The sequence below is a fragment of the Pelodiscus sinensis genome, chromosome 11 (genome assembly GCF_052426305.1).
Source record: "Pelodiscus sinensis isolate ZL-2025 chromosome 11, ASM5242630v1, whole genome shotgun sequence".
Lineage (NCBI taxonomy): Eukaryota > Metazoa > Chordata > Testudines > Trionychidae > Pelodiscus > Pelodiscus sinensis.
Window position 1 is genome coordinate 32175724 of NC_143062.1, and position 15180 is coordinate 32190903.

Sequence of the window (15180 nt, forward strand, 5' to 3'; positions counted from 1 at the left end):
CCGGGACAGCTCTCAACCCAAAAGACCCACAGGTGCCGGAGACCCATAGACGAGTTCCAGAGGAAGCATCTCGCGGCACTCCAATCCCTGGAGGAGACCACTGACCACAGGCTTCAGAAAGACATCCAGCTGCAGCGGGGCACCTGGTGGGAGCTGCTAGCGCAGCACTGTACCATGTGCGCGACTGTGCAATCCCTCATTGCCATCATAATGCCTCCTCCTGCTTCTACTCTTGCTCTCACTGTAGCTCCTCCTCCCACTCCCGCTTCTCCTCCAACACTCCACCCACCCGTGGCCATCATGGCCCCTGCACCTCTGGCAGTGGGATCACCACAGCCAGGCACCATTCCCAGCCCCAGCCCTGAGCCTCTCCTCCTCCCTCCAAGGTTCTCATTCCCTCTCTTCCCCTCTCCCAGGTTCTTTTCCCAGTCCCTCCCAAATTACTTTGACCCCAAATAAAAAGAAACAGAGATTTTATTTTTTCCATACACGAATTGAAAATCTGTTTTATTGTGTCAGCAGTGCAGGGGGCAGGCTCTGGCTGGGAGGCACTTACCTAAGTGGTTCCCAGCCAGCAGCTCTGCAGACTCCAGCCTATGTGCTGTGCAGCTGTTCCACGTGGTTCTGCTCCAGCACAGGGAGGGAGTGAAGAGGCATCATTCATTGCCCCTGCCTTCAGCAAAATTTCTCAGCTCATACTGGCCAGAAACTGGTCAATGGGAGCTTGAGGATTTTGTGAGGGGAGAGGGACTGCGTAAAGCTTTCTTCTCCCTGCCCAGCTTGCAGGGCTATTAGCAGCCTGCTTTTTAAAAGGAGCTGCTCCTGCTTTGTAGTAAAAATGCTGGCAAGGCGGCTGTGGGCCGGATCCGGCAGCTTGGTGGGCCATATCCAGCCCACTAGCCACCTCTTGCCCACCCTGGCCTAAAAACAAGGACAGGGATCACACCTCCTTTTGGTGTTTGTTCAGCGTCCAGTACATTTTTGGATGCTATATTAAAGGAAAATATTGATAATACACTGTATATAGTACATAAGATCACTTTTCAAAACACTTGCTATATTCAAGCACACGGTCGGAAAGATGAGACAGAATGATAGCCTTTTTAATAGATGCTATTGCTTTTGTTAAGTATGACATATTTTCTTACCAAATAAGAAGACCTCATTGATAACCAGACTATAATCTCCTATGATCAGCAAAAACATTTTCCAGTTATCTCATTCTTTAAGTGGTTTGTGTTCTTCAGATTGACAGTTCTCCAGGGCAGAGACTGCATCATCAGCACTTGGAAAATGCTTAGCACATTTTGAGTATTACCTTCATATATCATGTAGAGTCCTACCTTTTTGAGCCTCTTCAAATCTATCATTCTCTGCTAGCCACCGAGCATAAGGGACATAGACATCGTCTTTAAATTCAGGATGCTTTTCACTCAAAGCAAAAGCCTATGGTACAGAATGAATTCATTAATAAAAGATTACATGGTTTAAGCGAATTCACAATACTGCATACTAAATTCTTTAGTTTTATACAAAATTCACAACACAAATCTCATTTATACAGGAAGTATGAAAATTTCAACCAGCATTTTCTCCAAGAAACCCAAAACTGATGTATTTTAAAAGAAAGGAAAATCAACATCCATAAAAAAAGAAGCAATACTTAGTAACAGTCCAGTTTTTGAACTGCTAAAATTTGTGGAAAACCTGAAAACAATAAATTATTTAGGGGACTGAGTGGGTTTCATGGCACAATACAATGTGTTTATTTTTACTGAATATATTTTCTATAAAAGCAATACTGGTGTGTCCATTGAACAAACATGGGCTAAGCACAACCTTTTCAACAGCACCCACATGACTTAAGAGTCTAAGTTCAAATGTCATTATTCTCCTTGATATGTCTCACGACTGTGTGTAATACAAAGCTTATCACATTTACATAACAGCCATATATGCTTAAACATTTGTCAAAAATACCCACAGAGACCCTTATCAGTAGGGAAGTATTAGTCTAATACAATGTAACTTACCAAAATATTATGTAAGCTGTATATAAACCTTTGAAACCAGATGCATTCAGAGACAATATGAAATAGCAATTCTAAACATCAGAAGTTAGATATTATGGTATTCTTACTTCCTCCCAACGGTGAGTTTCCACATGGAGATGTACCAAGGCCTTTAGGTCACCTATCTTCATGTAAGTTTCTGCTGCATAACCATGGTTGTCAAGTTTTTTAAAATAGTAGGCACATTTTGACAAAGGTTCACGCTCAGCTTTATCCAGTTTCCTAGCTATATCAATTAACCTAGAGACAGCAAAAGAAATGAAGCTGCTTTATTAGCAGCATTTTTCTCTCTGCATACTTATTACATTGAAAAAAATGGAAATATTTCAATAAAAGGTTATAATTTAAAAGTTACTAAACTGATTACATTATATCTGGTTCTAGTCCTAGCTCTGTAGCTGACGTGCTTTATGATCTTGTCACTTAAGTCATTTAACCTTCCTGTTTCTCTGTTTATTCATCTGTATAATGGGAGTAATAATGATTGGATACTGATTTAGACGTTGGGTGAGGTTTGTATGGTACCAGACTGAATGACCCCTATTGATAAGATTGTATAATAGAGTAGTCCAGTTGAAGTCATTACTCTCAGAAGTAAGGAATTACACACTGTTGCAGGAACTTGGGTTTACAAAGCCTTTTGAATGCCCAATGAATGCTCTATCTCCACAACACTTTTCTAACATAATGAGAGATCATCTACTATAACTACAGGATAGGTGATACTATACTGCAATCAACATACAGAAGCCAAAGAGAGAAAGCCAGTCAGGTTTTTTTTCCTTTAAGATTCTGAAGAATGCACTAAACTTCACATTAGATACTGATATGTGTCTCTGAGACAGAGCTAAAACATACATATCAACCCAGCCATGGTCTCCACTGATTTCTATGGCCTTCATGTGCTCGCCTGCAGAAATGTACATCTCCACTGCTGCTTTTGGTTCATTGATATTCTTTGCCCAGTCTGCTTGTTTTGTGATTAGCATCTTAGTGTCTTTGGGATCTCCGGACCCAAGGAAATCCTGAGGAAGTGCAACAGATAACATTCTTGATTAAACTTCCTGTACTAAACACTGTGTCATGGTCCTAATTCTAAAGCATGTTACATTTTGTTTTTCAATACCAAGTTATTGTTGCTTATCATAACTTTGCCTTCTCAGCTAAAACCACAGTACACAGAGCACCATGCACAATGCTGAAGTCTGGAATTATTAATCATTAACTAAGGTGCTCAGGATTATATAAAAGTGAAGCTACATGTAAAATACAAATTGGATGCAAGTAAGAGAAGATGGGACAACTTGGAAGGACCAAAGAAAGGATTATACAGAAGTGTGCCTTTGTTCAGAGGTAATGTATTTATATCCAGTTACTTTCATAGAAAGTTTTCCCACTTTGCTGACTTTCCCCCCTGCTGAAGGGCACACAAAATTTTATTTTTGCCTGTTCTCTGAGAACCTGGCACAGACACTAAAAAGAACATAGTATTGCTCTCAAAACAATTCAGTCAGGTCAATTCCAAGAGTTCCCAAAGTCTCCTTTGCTGGCCTTGAAGACATCATTTAATTCTGAAAATAAATCCAGTTCTTTGTTGTATTAGTAATGGCACATCCTTTTAATCACAGGGGCTTTGTCTCGGGATGGTCAATCACGAGGCCATCATTCTTCAACAAATATAATTGGTAATCTTGCAATTATGTATTTTATAATATTTTAAATAATCTTTTACATGGACAGCATGCTCAGAAGTTAGTTGGCCTCTGAAATATTGCTCTAGTTGTAGCTCTTAGCACTGCAGTGTAGATGTAGCCTATTTCAGGATACTGCGTCTTAGCAGCAAGCCCATTATTTCAAAATATAATGGGCTCGCCATTCCAACGTCCCTGTAAACTTCATTCCACGTGGAGTACAACACATTTCAGAATAGCGGGTTATTTAGAAACTGACTCAAAATAAGCTACGCAATTTGATACTATGATGTTGATGATGCTGATGTTCACCACTGTAGAAATACTTATGACTAACTGATGACTCTCCTCTACTAGGAATAAAGCATGGGATCCTTTACAACATTCATTTAAATTAATTTGCCAGATAAACCATACCTGACCATCGGAATAAGGCCACTTCTGGATGTTAACAAAACAGGCTATTGTATATTACCCATAGGCCTTTCGTAACTACAAATATCACTTGAGATGTAAAAAATTTAGGAGGATATTGGTGGGCAAGGAAGGGGAGAAAAGAGAAAAAAAACAATACTCTGGCAGATCCTGAGGCAATGGAAAAACAACTACCAAAGGAGACCTTTACCAGAGTCACAAGATCAATCAAGTACTCTTCCTAAGAAAGCCATCCAAAAGGGGCATAATTAGGACTTGCAGTCTGAACACAGGCCAGTAAGATTTTGGACATGTTGATTCTTAAGAGTTACCCACCATTCAGCTGAAGATAAGAGCTATAAAGATTAGGTGATCTTGTTTGAATATTAAGAAGCCAAAGCACGGAAATGAGTGAAAAATATTTGGTTCAGTGTAATTTGTGTTCAAGCTCAGATCACTGAAATATATTAGAAACAAAGTTCAGTTTCCTGATCTGCAGTGAATGATTTGTGAATTTTCAGCAATTTGTGATCTGACATTCTGCTAAAATGCCTACGGCCACATTTTTAAAGGTTTTCCTGAACTCCAACCATAGTACTGGTTTTCTAGTTACAGCCAAATCAGTGGTCATTTTCAGTCATAAGAAGCCAGACCCTCCAAATACTTAATGATGGCAGGCATAAAAGTCACATATCTATGGAAGAGTAAGTGGCAAGCAAGGGACATCTCCAGAGATCTTATCTTTGTATATTCATCTGGGGGCTTTCTTTATATACTGCTCAATACATTTATTTTCCTTTATGTAGAATTACTCTTAATGACAGGAGACAAAATTTATTAACTTTAAATTAGTTAAGTGGCCATGATTATTCCCAAGAATCAAAAAGACTCATAGCAGCAAGTGATGGGAAACTTAAAGTCTTAAAATTAGATTTATGTTTCTGATGAGCCAAAACTCTGCAGCCAAAAATAGTGGCAGACAGATTACACAAGCAAAGCCCTACACCACATTTGTTTTAATACAGACTCCACAACCTGTTAGAGAATTTTTTTCCATAAGCTTAATATAGTTTTTATGTGTGTCATAGTAAAGTCTTTGTCCTGTGGTGTATAGAATGAGGCTGTGATGAGTGATGAATGAGACTAAACAGTGCACTCATTCACTCATTCTTAGGGATTTTGATAAGAAAATACTATATAAAACTTGAAAACCCAATAATGCTTTCTTATCACCACATAAAAAGGCCACGTTTTTAAAACTGTATACAATTTGTATGGGAACACAATTTTTAAAAATATGCAAAAAAGATTTAATCTTGGGAAGAAAATTTTCTGGTAAACAAAGATGTACTAAATTAGTACACTGTGCTATTTGCAAAGCATGCAAGAGGAAAAAAACATAAGACATTAACTCAATATCCAACTGAAAGAAAAAAGATGGAAAAGATTTTTTAAGTACCGTACAAAGTTGAATTAGTGACAGGTGGATTCAATAATTTCTTCATGTAACGATCAATTACTGTAAAAGGAGAAAACTAAGGATAAAGGGCTCTTTCCAGTAAAGTAACATGGAAGGAAGCAAGAGAGATAAAAATTAACTCTAGGCCTTAACTACATGCCATTTCTATTTATCATTCCATCCAATCAGGTGGGGGTGGGGATTCTACCCCGGTAACATCCCGGAGAGATGAAAAAAAAAAATCATCCACTGAAAAGCTAAAACAGCTTCATGGGCAGCTGGAGAAAATGCAGAACACAGCACTGCTGCATCTGCAGATTCCATTTTAGAAAAAGAACAAACTATACAGACAAGTTTTTAGCAGAGGAAAGGCCCTCTTTTTCACTTGAAAACCAAACAAATTTGATTGGTGGTAATAAACATGAAACCCCACACTTATATTTGTACACAGTACTTTTCAGCATAGAACCATACTTTGTAAATGTTTCTAGTTGCATTAGCTTTATGTTAATATTTCTATATTTAAATACTCGGTTAAAACATTCATTACCTTTGCATAGTCAAACATGCGCAGATCAGTGTACATATCAAGAGCGAGGCTCTCATGTCCACTCTTTCTGTATAGTTTCGCTGCTTCATGGAATTTTCCCTGGTAGGCATAAACATCTGCTAAAAATAGTTCATTGTTACTCTCTCCACGTTTCTTCCTCTCCTGGAAAAAATTAGGACAGGAAATATTCTTGATAGCTATAGGCAGGCCACAGGTTGGAAACAACCACTGAAAAGTTCAACTATTATTAAGATACAGTAATTATGCCCCACCTAGACTTCTCATAGAAATTCTTTACAATTAACAGATTAAATACCATTCTAGTTAAAATGAAGGACAAACAAAATACAATGGAAGGATAAAACACGATGGAAACTTATTCCTACAAATTTCATATAGAAGTTCAAAATACTACCTTTTATATTTTTTTAATCCATCATTTTCTCCGGTAGAAATTTACTAAATCAGATCAAAACAAAATCTGGCCTATCTATCAATATATGCTCAGAAAAGGCCTAACAATGAATGAGCAATGGTAGTGTAGGTCATAAACAGCCTCACAAAGTATGACAGCCTGCTAGTGAATCAGAAATATCCGGTAATACAAGCATGCCCATCATGCATAAAAGCCCATTACTATACACAGGTTCAATAACTTTGGAAACAGCTGAATATATAGTCCTGCCAATTCAAGTGCCAATTCAGCAAAGCATTTAAACATCTGCTTAAATCCATACAAAACCATGCAGAAACTTCTGAAGGTCAATAACAGTCTGCTTCCATTTTTGAATACATTCAATATTTGACCATCAAATATCACAAATGTAAACACTAAAAAAGTAGTATTTTTTATTCCTTAAAATTAAGGAATTTCTTCCATATTGCTAGTGGATTACCTCAGTGAGTATCATAAAGATTCCAATTTAAAAAAAATTAAATACTTCACGCTTTGCATAAGGCCTAAACCAGTACAGTTAATTGACACATGGGATTGGGCATAACATGCAAGCTGGCTGAAACCCTACTATCTCAGAGACAAACAAGAAAATTTCAACTAGGAATTTCAGTCAGACATGTATAATCTAAAAAAAAATTCTCCAAAAACTTGAATATAAATTAAACCACAAATTTATCTAATGAAAGAGATACATATTCTCTTTCATTAGAATAGGGATGTTACAATTAGATTAATCAACTAATCGAAAAAGGGCGTTTCCTCTTTGAAATGTAGCAAGAGCCTGCCTGGCTCTTGCTACATTTCAAAGGCCAAAGTGCTGCGTGGCATTCTGCCCCAGTAGGAACTTTTGTGCATTTCAAAGACTGAAATGCCACATGGAGCTCAGGGCCAGTGGGGGACTCAGAGTCCCCCGCTGGCCCTGGGCTCCATGGAGCGCTTCCGCTTTGAAATGTACAAGAGCCCCAGCGGGGACTCTTGTACATTTCAAAGGTGGACGCCACTGTTGTGCTCCTGCCTCCTCCCACGGACCTGGAGCTGCTCCCCAAAGCATCCCTTCCTCTTTGTTGCCTCTTTCCGATAGAGGCAGCAAAGGAGGGCGGGGAAGAGACTAGTCGACTAGTGTGTTGACTATCTGATAAGCTTTTGCTTATTGAATAGTTGATTAGTCGCTTACATCCCTAGTTCAGCGATGAGAATTATTATAATTGGTTGTGTCCTATCATGAAACATGAACCCAGGTAATAGAGGGAAAAAAACTGGTTTGCATACAACATAAGGTTTTGGGGGCTAGGCAGTTAGATGGGTGTACGCTAACAGAATACAAACAACATCTATACTGTATGATACTCAGTATGGGTATCTCAACTGGCTTTAAAAACAAAAACTATAGCAACATTACACATAAGTTTAACCATTCAAAAGTTACTTTAAAAGAGGAGAAAAGATGGCCAGAACACAATGGTTTTCTCTAACCCTTCAAAGTCTTATTTTATCTCTCATTTCTGCAGAGACAGAAGGATAAGAGTATTTAGGTAATTTAAAACAAATGCCCTGCTTATCCTTCAGCAAATTGCCTTCCCCTATGCTCAAGGAGTCACATGTAAGATACATAACATTTAGTGGGAGCAATTTTCAGTGCAGTGCACAAGACTGTAATCACACAATTTCCTTTCTGTATATTATATGGATAAATCACGAAAACATACTTTAGTATATCTAAAAACAGATTGTATGGATATATTAGATAGTGAATCAAACTGTGATCCTTTAATCGGAAGTCATAACATAGTTAATGCAATTCCCTTAAATGGCTTTCAGAACATTTTATGGGAAAAGGTATGTAGTTTTCTATTTTGTCCATTTCTCTTTATCCATTCACCTGGACCTATATTTAAAAGCATGCCAATTCAAGTTAAACCATGCCTATGTTTTACATAAAACTATTAGTTAAAATCTATGTCCCAAACATTTTGAACAGAATTAAGCTATATCTCTTGGAAAATGTAATGGGGTGGATATGTAGATTTATAACATTATAATCCAGATATTCAGATGGAGATCTAGCTTTCACAGACTTCAATGGCAAGACAATTTACCTCCACTGAGGATTTAGTGCTGTATCTGCCCAGTATCTTGGAAATGTATATTAGTCTGTTTCTTATAAAATATAAGAACATGAATTCTGTAATAAAATACATTATGGGGGTGGGGAGGGAAATCCTTCACCCAGGTATAGAATTTCAATCCAGCACTGCCAAAGCAGATACAATCAACATTTTTAGAGATCTCAGGTATTACTGGCTTTGAAAGTTGTGTTTATACAGTTTGAGTTAAAAGAACAATCAAAGGAGTTTTTATACAATAAGTCTTTCAGAGTTCATATCCTTCAGAATTCTTTCCAGGTAGTTATCTTTCCAGATAGTTTGTACTACCTAATGTCACCAATCAGACAGAGAAATGTGTCATTAGTATGAGGAATGCTTCATATTATCAACTTGCAATAGTCTCCATAAACTACAAGAAAGAGTAAGCAGGGATAGAATCAGAAAACTAGAACTTAAAGAGACCCCGAGAAGTCATCAAGTCCAGTACCATACCCATACAACAGGATCAAGCACCATCTAGATAATCCCTGATAGATGTTTATCCAACTTGCTCTTAAATACCTCCAGAGAGATTCCACAACCTCCCGAGGCAATTTATTACAGCGTTTAACCATCATGACACAGTTAGGAAGTTTTTCCTAATGGCCAACCTAAACCTTCTTTGCTGCAGTTTAAGCCCATTATTTCTTGTCTTATCATCAGAGGTTAAGGAGAATAATTTTTCTTCCTCCTCCTTGTAACAACCTTTTAGATACCTGAAAACTGCTATGATGTCCCCGTCCATTTTCTCTTTTCCAGACTAAACAAACCTATTTCTTTTAGTCTCCCCTCGTAGGTCTTGTTTTCTAGGCCTTTAAACATTTTTGCTGCTCACCTCTAGACTTTCTCCACCAACAAAACTAATAGGTGAGCTTATGTTTATTTAAAAGGGAAAGATTGCTAATCAAATAAATACAAACTGCAATACTTAGGATAGGATCAAGAACAGCATGCGTAGAAAGGAAAGAGGACTGAAGTGGCCAGGAAGCGTTTCCTCTTCTCCCACGGATTCAGAAAAAAAATCAGAGTTCCTAGTGCAGCACTTCATCCAGTACTGGATACTAGGGATGTAAGCAACAAATCAACTAGTCAACTATCCGATAAGCTTTTGCCTATCAGATAGTCAACACATTAGTCAATTAGTTACTTCCCCACCTTCCTGCATCTATCACAAAGAGGCAGCAAGGGTGGGAAGAGGATGGGGTGCTGGGGGGAGCAGTCTTAAAAGCCAGTTCCCTCCAGCTGCAGCTCCATAGGACAGGGAAGGAGCGCAGTGGCAGCGCTTCCTCTTGAAATGTGCATTTCAAAGATTGAATGCTGCGTGGAGTGCCCCTCTAATCCCAGGATCAATGCAGCGCTTCCGCTTTGATTTCAAAGGCAGAACGCGCGCTAGTCCTTATCGACCAACTGAATAGTCAATGAAAATCCAATCAACTATTCAAGTGGTCCCCAACCTTTTGGGGCTGCCAGGCACCCGAGAGCGGGGCCACACACGCACCCGGAGGCGGAGCTGTGCACGTGCCTGTGGGTGGGACCAACCATACGGTGCGCGCCCAGTGCTGGCACCACCCATGCACCCCGCTCCTGGGGCCAGCGCCGGCGCTGCTCCTGTGCTGCGCGCCCAGTGGTGGGGCTGCCCATACGCCATGCGCCGGGGCCGGAACAGCCCATGCTCCGCATGCCTGGGAGCGGGGCCGCCACCGCTCATATGCTGCATGCCTGGGGCCGGCGCTGCTCCTGTGCTGCGCGCCCAGGGCCAGTGCCACCCGAGCCGCGTGCCCAGGGGCCAGCACCACCCATATGCTGTGCACCCGTGGCCGGCACAGCCCTTGCACCATGCACCCAGGGGCGGGGCCCCCCAAACGCCGCGTGCCTGGGGCCGGCACTGCCCATGGCAGTGGTAGGCAAGTTTGCTACTTCTATTATATTTAACATTCTTTGTTTTTACCTCTATGCTGCTGATCAGTTCCAGATACCGAAGATCTCGTACTCTGGTAAATGCCTGTTAAAGGAAAAGGGAAAAAAAATAAAAAGATAGCCACTTTATTGGCCAGTAAGCAGCAAGGCCGAAAGCCACCGGGGGACTCATGACAAGATGTGGGGGGAGGTACAGCTCCATGCCTCCAGAAGGGGTGGGGGATGAGGGCAGTCAACCATCCATACTGCCCAGACCACACCACCCTGTCCTCCCCAGACCTCAAAGCCACATTGAGGGGTGTTCTGGTGCTCCAGTGGTGCTCCAGCAATTCAAGGAGGTCTGGGGCTCTGGCCACCACTGCTGTAGCAGCATCAGGGCTGGAAGCTCCGGTCCCCTTTGAATATCAGGACCCCGGGGTAACTGTCCCCTCCCCATTGGCTGCAGCTCTGCATCTGTCCCCCATACCAAAATTAACTGAATTTGTTATATTTTAATCAAGTTGTGGCAGTAACATCAGGATAGACAACCAAATACTATATTTATCTTTGTGCGTATTGAGCTTAGATTGACAACACAGGGTTTTGTGGGGAGCGGTCCCTAACTCAATGGAGTTCTGACCATGATTGGGGGCCCTAGGCACCACAATAAATAAGAAGGTACTATCCAACTGTTTATCATTTAAAAGAAAGAGCATAAAAGGCCAGCAGGCCAATGGAGGTCAGCCCCCTTAAGGGACACAAATCACTAAGATGTTGAATAGTTTTATTCTGGCTATTTTAGGACTTTTTACTTTACTAGTGATGCATGCGAGGCTATTAAGGAAAAAAAAAGGGAAAACTATTCTGCTTGTATGCTACAAGGCAGAACACAAGTCAGTGACAATGTCGAGCAAATATTCCACATATGCTTAGAGTTTTGTATCAAAGAAACAATGTATTAGATTATTCTGAAAATTCAGTATGAAAATAGAACAAACATATTATAATGAAAAGAGAGAGAGAGAGAGAGAGAGAGAGAGAGAGAGAAAAGGAAGTTAGGCAGGATAAAAGGACTGTGACACCATGTAATATCCTTTGCCAAATAAGATAAATGTACAAACAAAAGATGCCAAGCAGCAAAATCATGTTATAGCAGTTTAGCACTTACAATAAAACCCAGAAATCAAACTCTTTGAACATTGGGGTGTCCCAGACCGCGAACCAAATAAATGCTTAGGAGGAATATATATTCTGCTTACGCAAAATCAGATGAGGAGGAATTAGTCTAATGGCAAATTTTCTAGAAGCTGCTTTTGTTCAGGTTAATCAGCTCTAATTCTAAGAAGATGACAGTACTCACCTTGTATGGAGGTATACTGAAAACTCCTTTTTAAGAATAGCTATTTACATAAAATCATCTACAAAGCTGCACAGAAGACTAGTCCAATGCCTCCATTTATAGGAAAATTTAAAATAAAAAGTTATGTTTGCCTTCCTATTGACACAATTTCATGTGTAAAGGATGCCTATGCCACTTCCTATGTATTTTTAAAATAATTTTGTGTTTTATAGGATATTCATGGCATTGTATTTCTTGTACCCCTTGGCTACGTCTACACTGGCCACAATTTCCGGAAAAGCCATGCAAATCAGGTAAGTCAGGATAGGGAAATCCGCAGGGGATTTAAATAAACATATTCAAAGTAGGAATAAGAGATCCTCCAGAAAAGGGCTTTATTCCTGAGGATCGCGCCAGTCTAGACGCTTTTTTTCCGGCTTTTCCCCAAGCCGGAAAAAAAGCAGCGGACATGTTTATTTAAATCCGCGGGGGATATTTAAATCCCCCGCGGATTTCCCTATCCTGACTTACCTGATTTGCATGGCTTTTCTGGAAATTGTGGCCAGTATAGATGTAGCCCTTCTGTTTGACAGAAGATGGTACAAAGACACAGACATGTACTTTACTCTATGGAAAACATGTATGCGTCATCTGCCAGTCCAGTAGCCTTTCCAAATACAGGGCTACTCCAGCAGGAAGAAAAAAGGGACAACACCGCACTATGAACATAAAGAAAGTACAATCCCTTCACAGCGGCATCCTCTAAACAGGAGTGAGACAAAGAATAGGAATATTAGCAGCAAAGTATTAGAGCAGGACAAAAACCTAGATGACAGATACATTTCAGCTAAGCAATTCTATGCTGCCACCTAGTGCTAAGAGGAGGTTACTCACCTCGATAGTAACTGATAGAAATGTAGCCGTGTTAGTCTGGTGTAGCTGAACCAAAAAACAGGACTATGTAGCACTTTAAAGACTAACAAGATGGTTTATTAGGTGATGAGCTTTCGTGGGCCAAACCCACTTCCTCAGCTCAAATAGTGGAAGAAAATTGGCACAACCATATATATCAAAGGATACAATCAAAAAAAGGAACAAATATGAAAAGGACAGATCAAATTTCAGAAGAGGAGAGGGGGAAGTAAATGTCTGTGAGCTAATGATATTCAAGGTGATAATTGGGGAACCTATCTTTGTAATGGGTAAGATAATTAATGTCTTTGTTTAGACCGAGGTGTAAAGTGTCAAATTTAAGCACGAATGACAGTTCAGAGGATTCTCTTTCAAGTCTGGTGTGAAAAGGTCTTTGAAGCAGGATGCAGTTAATCAAGTCGTTGAGACAATGCCCTTTCTGGTTGAAATGGCAAGAAACTGTTTTTTCTTTGTGATCCTGTCTAATATCTGTTTTGTGGGCATTGATTCTTTGGCAAAGTGTCTGAGACATTTGTCCAATGTACATAGCAGACGGACACTTTCGGCACATGATAGCATAAATTATATTTCTGGATGAGCAGGAATATGTGTTCTTGATCTTATAACTCAATTGGTTAGGTCCAATAATGGTATCAGCAGAGTGACTATGTGGACAAAGCTGGCAATGGGGTTTGTTGCAAGTGAAGGTTCCAGTTTTGGTATTAGTGTGGTATGTCCTGTGTTGTTGGTAAGAATCATCTTGAGGTTAGGTAGTTGTCTATAGGAGACTATGGGTCTGTTTCGAAGAGCCTCTTGGAGTTTAGTATCCTGTTCCAGTATAGGTTGTAGTTTATTGATAATGTGTTGGACAGGTTTAATTTGGGGGCTGTAGGTGATGACAAGTGGTGTTCTATTGTTGGTTTTCTTGGATCTGTCTTGAAGTAGATGGTTTCTAGGTATTCATCTGGCTCTTTCAATTTGTTTTTTTATTTCTCCGGGTGAGTAGTTGAGTTATAAATGCTTGGTAGAGATCCTGAAGTTTCTGGTCTCTGTCAGTGGGATTAGAGCAGATGCGGTTGGATCAAAGAGGTTGGCTATAGACGATGGATTGTATAGTGTGTTCTGGATGGGAGCTGGAGGCATGTAGGTAACTGTATGAGTCGGTGCGTTTTCTGTAGAGAGTTGTCTCTAATTTTCCGTTGGTGATTTGTACTGTGGTGTCCAGTAAATGGATCTTTTGTGTCGAATGGTCCAGGCTGAGATTGATGGTGGGGTGTAGGTTGTTAAAATCTCTGCTGATACCATTATTGGACCTAACCAATTGAGTTATAAGATCAAGAACACATATTCCTGCTCATCCAGAAATATAATTTATGCTATCATGTGCCGAAAGTGTCCGTCTGCTATGTACATTGGACAAATGTCTCAGACACTTTGCCAAAGAATCAATGCCCACAAAACAGATATTAGACAGGATCACAAAGAAAAAACAGTTTCTTGCCATTTCAACCAGAAAGGGCATTGTCTCAACGACTTGATTAACTGCATCCTGCTTCAAAGACCTTTTCACACCAGACTTGAAAGAGAATCCTCTGAACTGTCATTCATGCTTAAATTCGACACTTTACACCTCGGTCTAAACAAAGACATTAATTATCTTACCCTTTACAAAGATAGCTTCCCCAATTATCACCTCTAATATCATTAGCTCACCGACATTTACCTCCCCCCCCCATCATCCTCCTTCTGTTCTGAAATTTGATCTCTCCTTTTCATAGGTGTTCATTTTTTTGATTGTATCCTTTGATATATATGGTTGCGCCAATTTTCTTCCACTATTTGAGCTGAGGAAGTGGGTTTGGCCCACGAAAGCTCATCACCTAATAAACCATCTTGTTAGTCTTTAAAGTGCTACATAGTCCTGTTTTTTGTTTCTCGATAGTAACTGACGTTCTTCGAGATGAGTATCCCCGTGGGTGCTCCATATTAGGTCGATGTGCCACTGCTGAGCCCTAGATCGGATATTTCAGAGCAGTGTCCCTGGGGCACTCTTAGGTTGCAGGCATCCTGCATGCATGAGCCCCTGCCTCCCGCTCCTCAGTTCCTTCTCTGGCCCGGAATGATGCCATGAGAAGGCCAGAATCCTGAAGTAGAGGGGAGGGAAGGTTGTGGACCACCCATGGGGACACTCATCTTGAAGAACATCATTTACTATCAAGATGAGTAACCTCCTCTTTGAGAGTGAG

The 15180-nt window shown here is 40.2% G+C and overlaps 1 protein-coding gene across 2 annotated transcripts in view; it reads right to left on the reverse strand.

Annotated features, from left to right (window-relative positions):
• Positions 1–15180, reverse strand: part of IFT122 (intraflagellar transport 122) — a 75955-nt gene that overhangs the window by 15947 nt on the left and 44828 nt on the right. For both annotated transcript variants that reach the window (XM_006132833.5, XM_006132835.5), the window contains 5 exons: positions 10736–10789; positions 6187–6348; positions 2931–3097; positions 2141–2312; positions 1344–1446 (listed from right to left, as the gene is read on the reverse strand). In XM_006132833.5, the coding sequence (XP_006132895.1) occupies positions 1344–1446; positions 2141–2312; positions 2931–3097; positions 6187–6348; positions 10736–10789 (658 nt within the window). The remainder of the gene's footprint in view (positions 1–1343; positions 1447–2140; positions 2313–2930; positions 3098–6186; positions 6349–10735; positions 10790–15180) is intronic.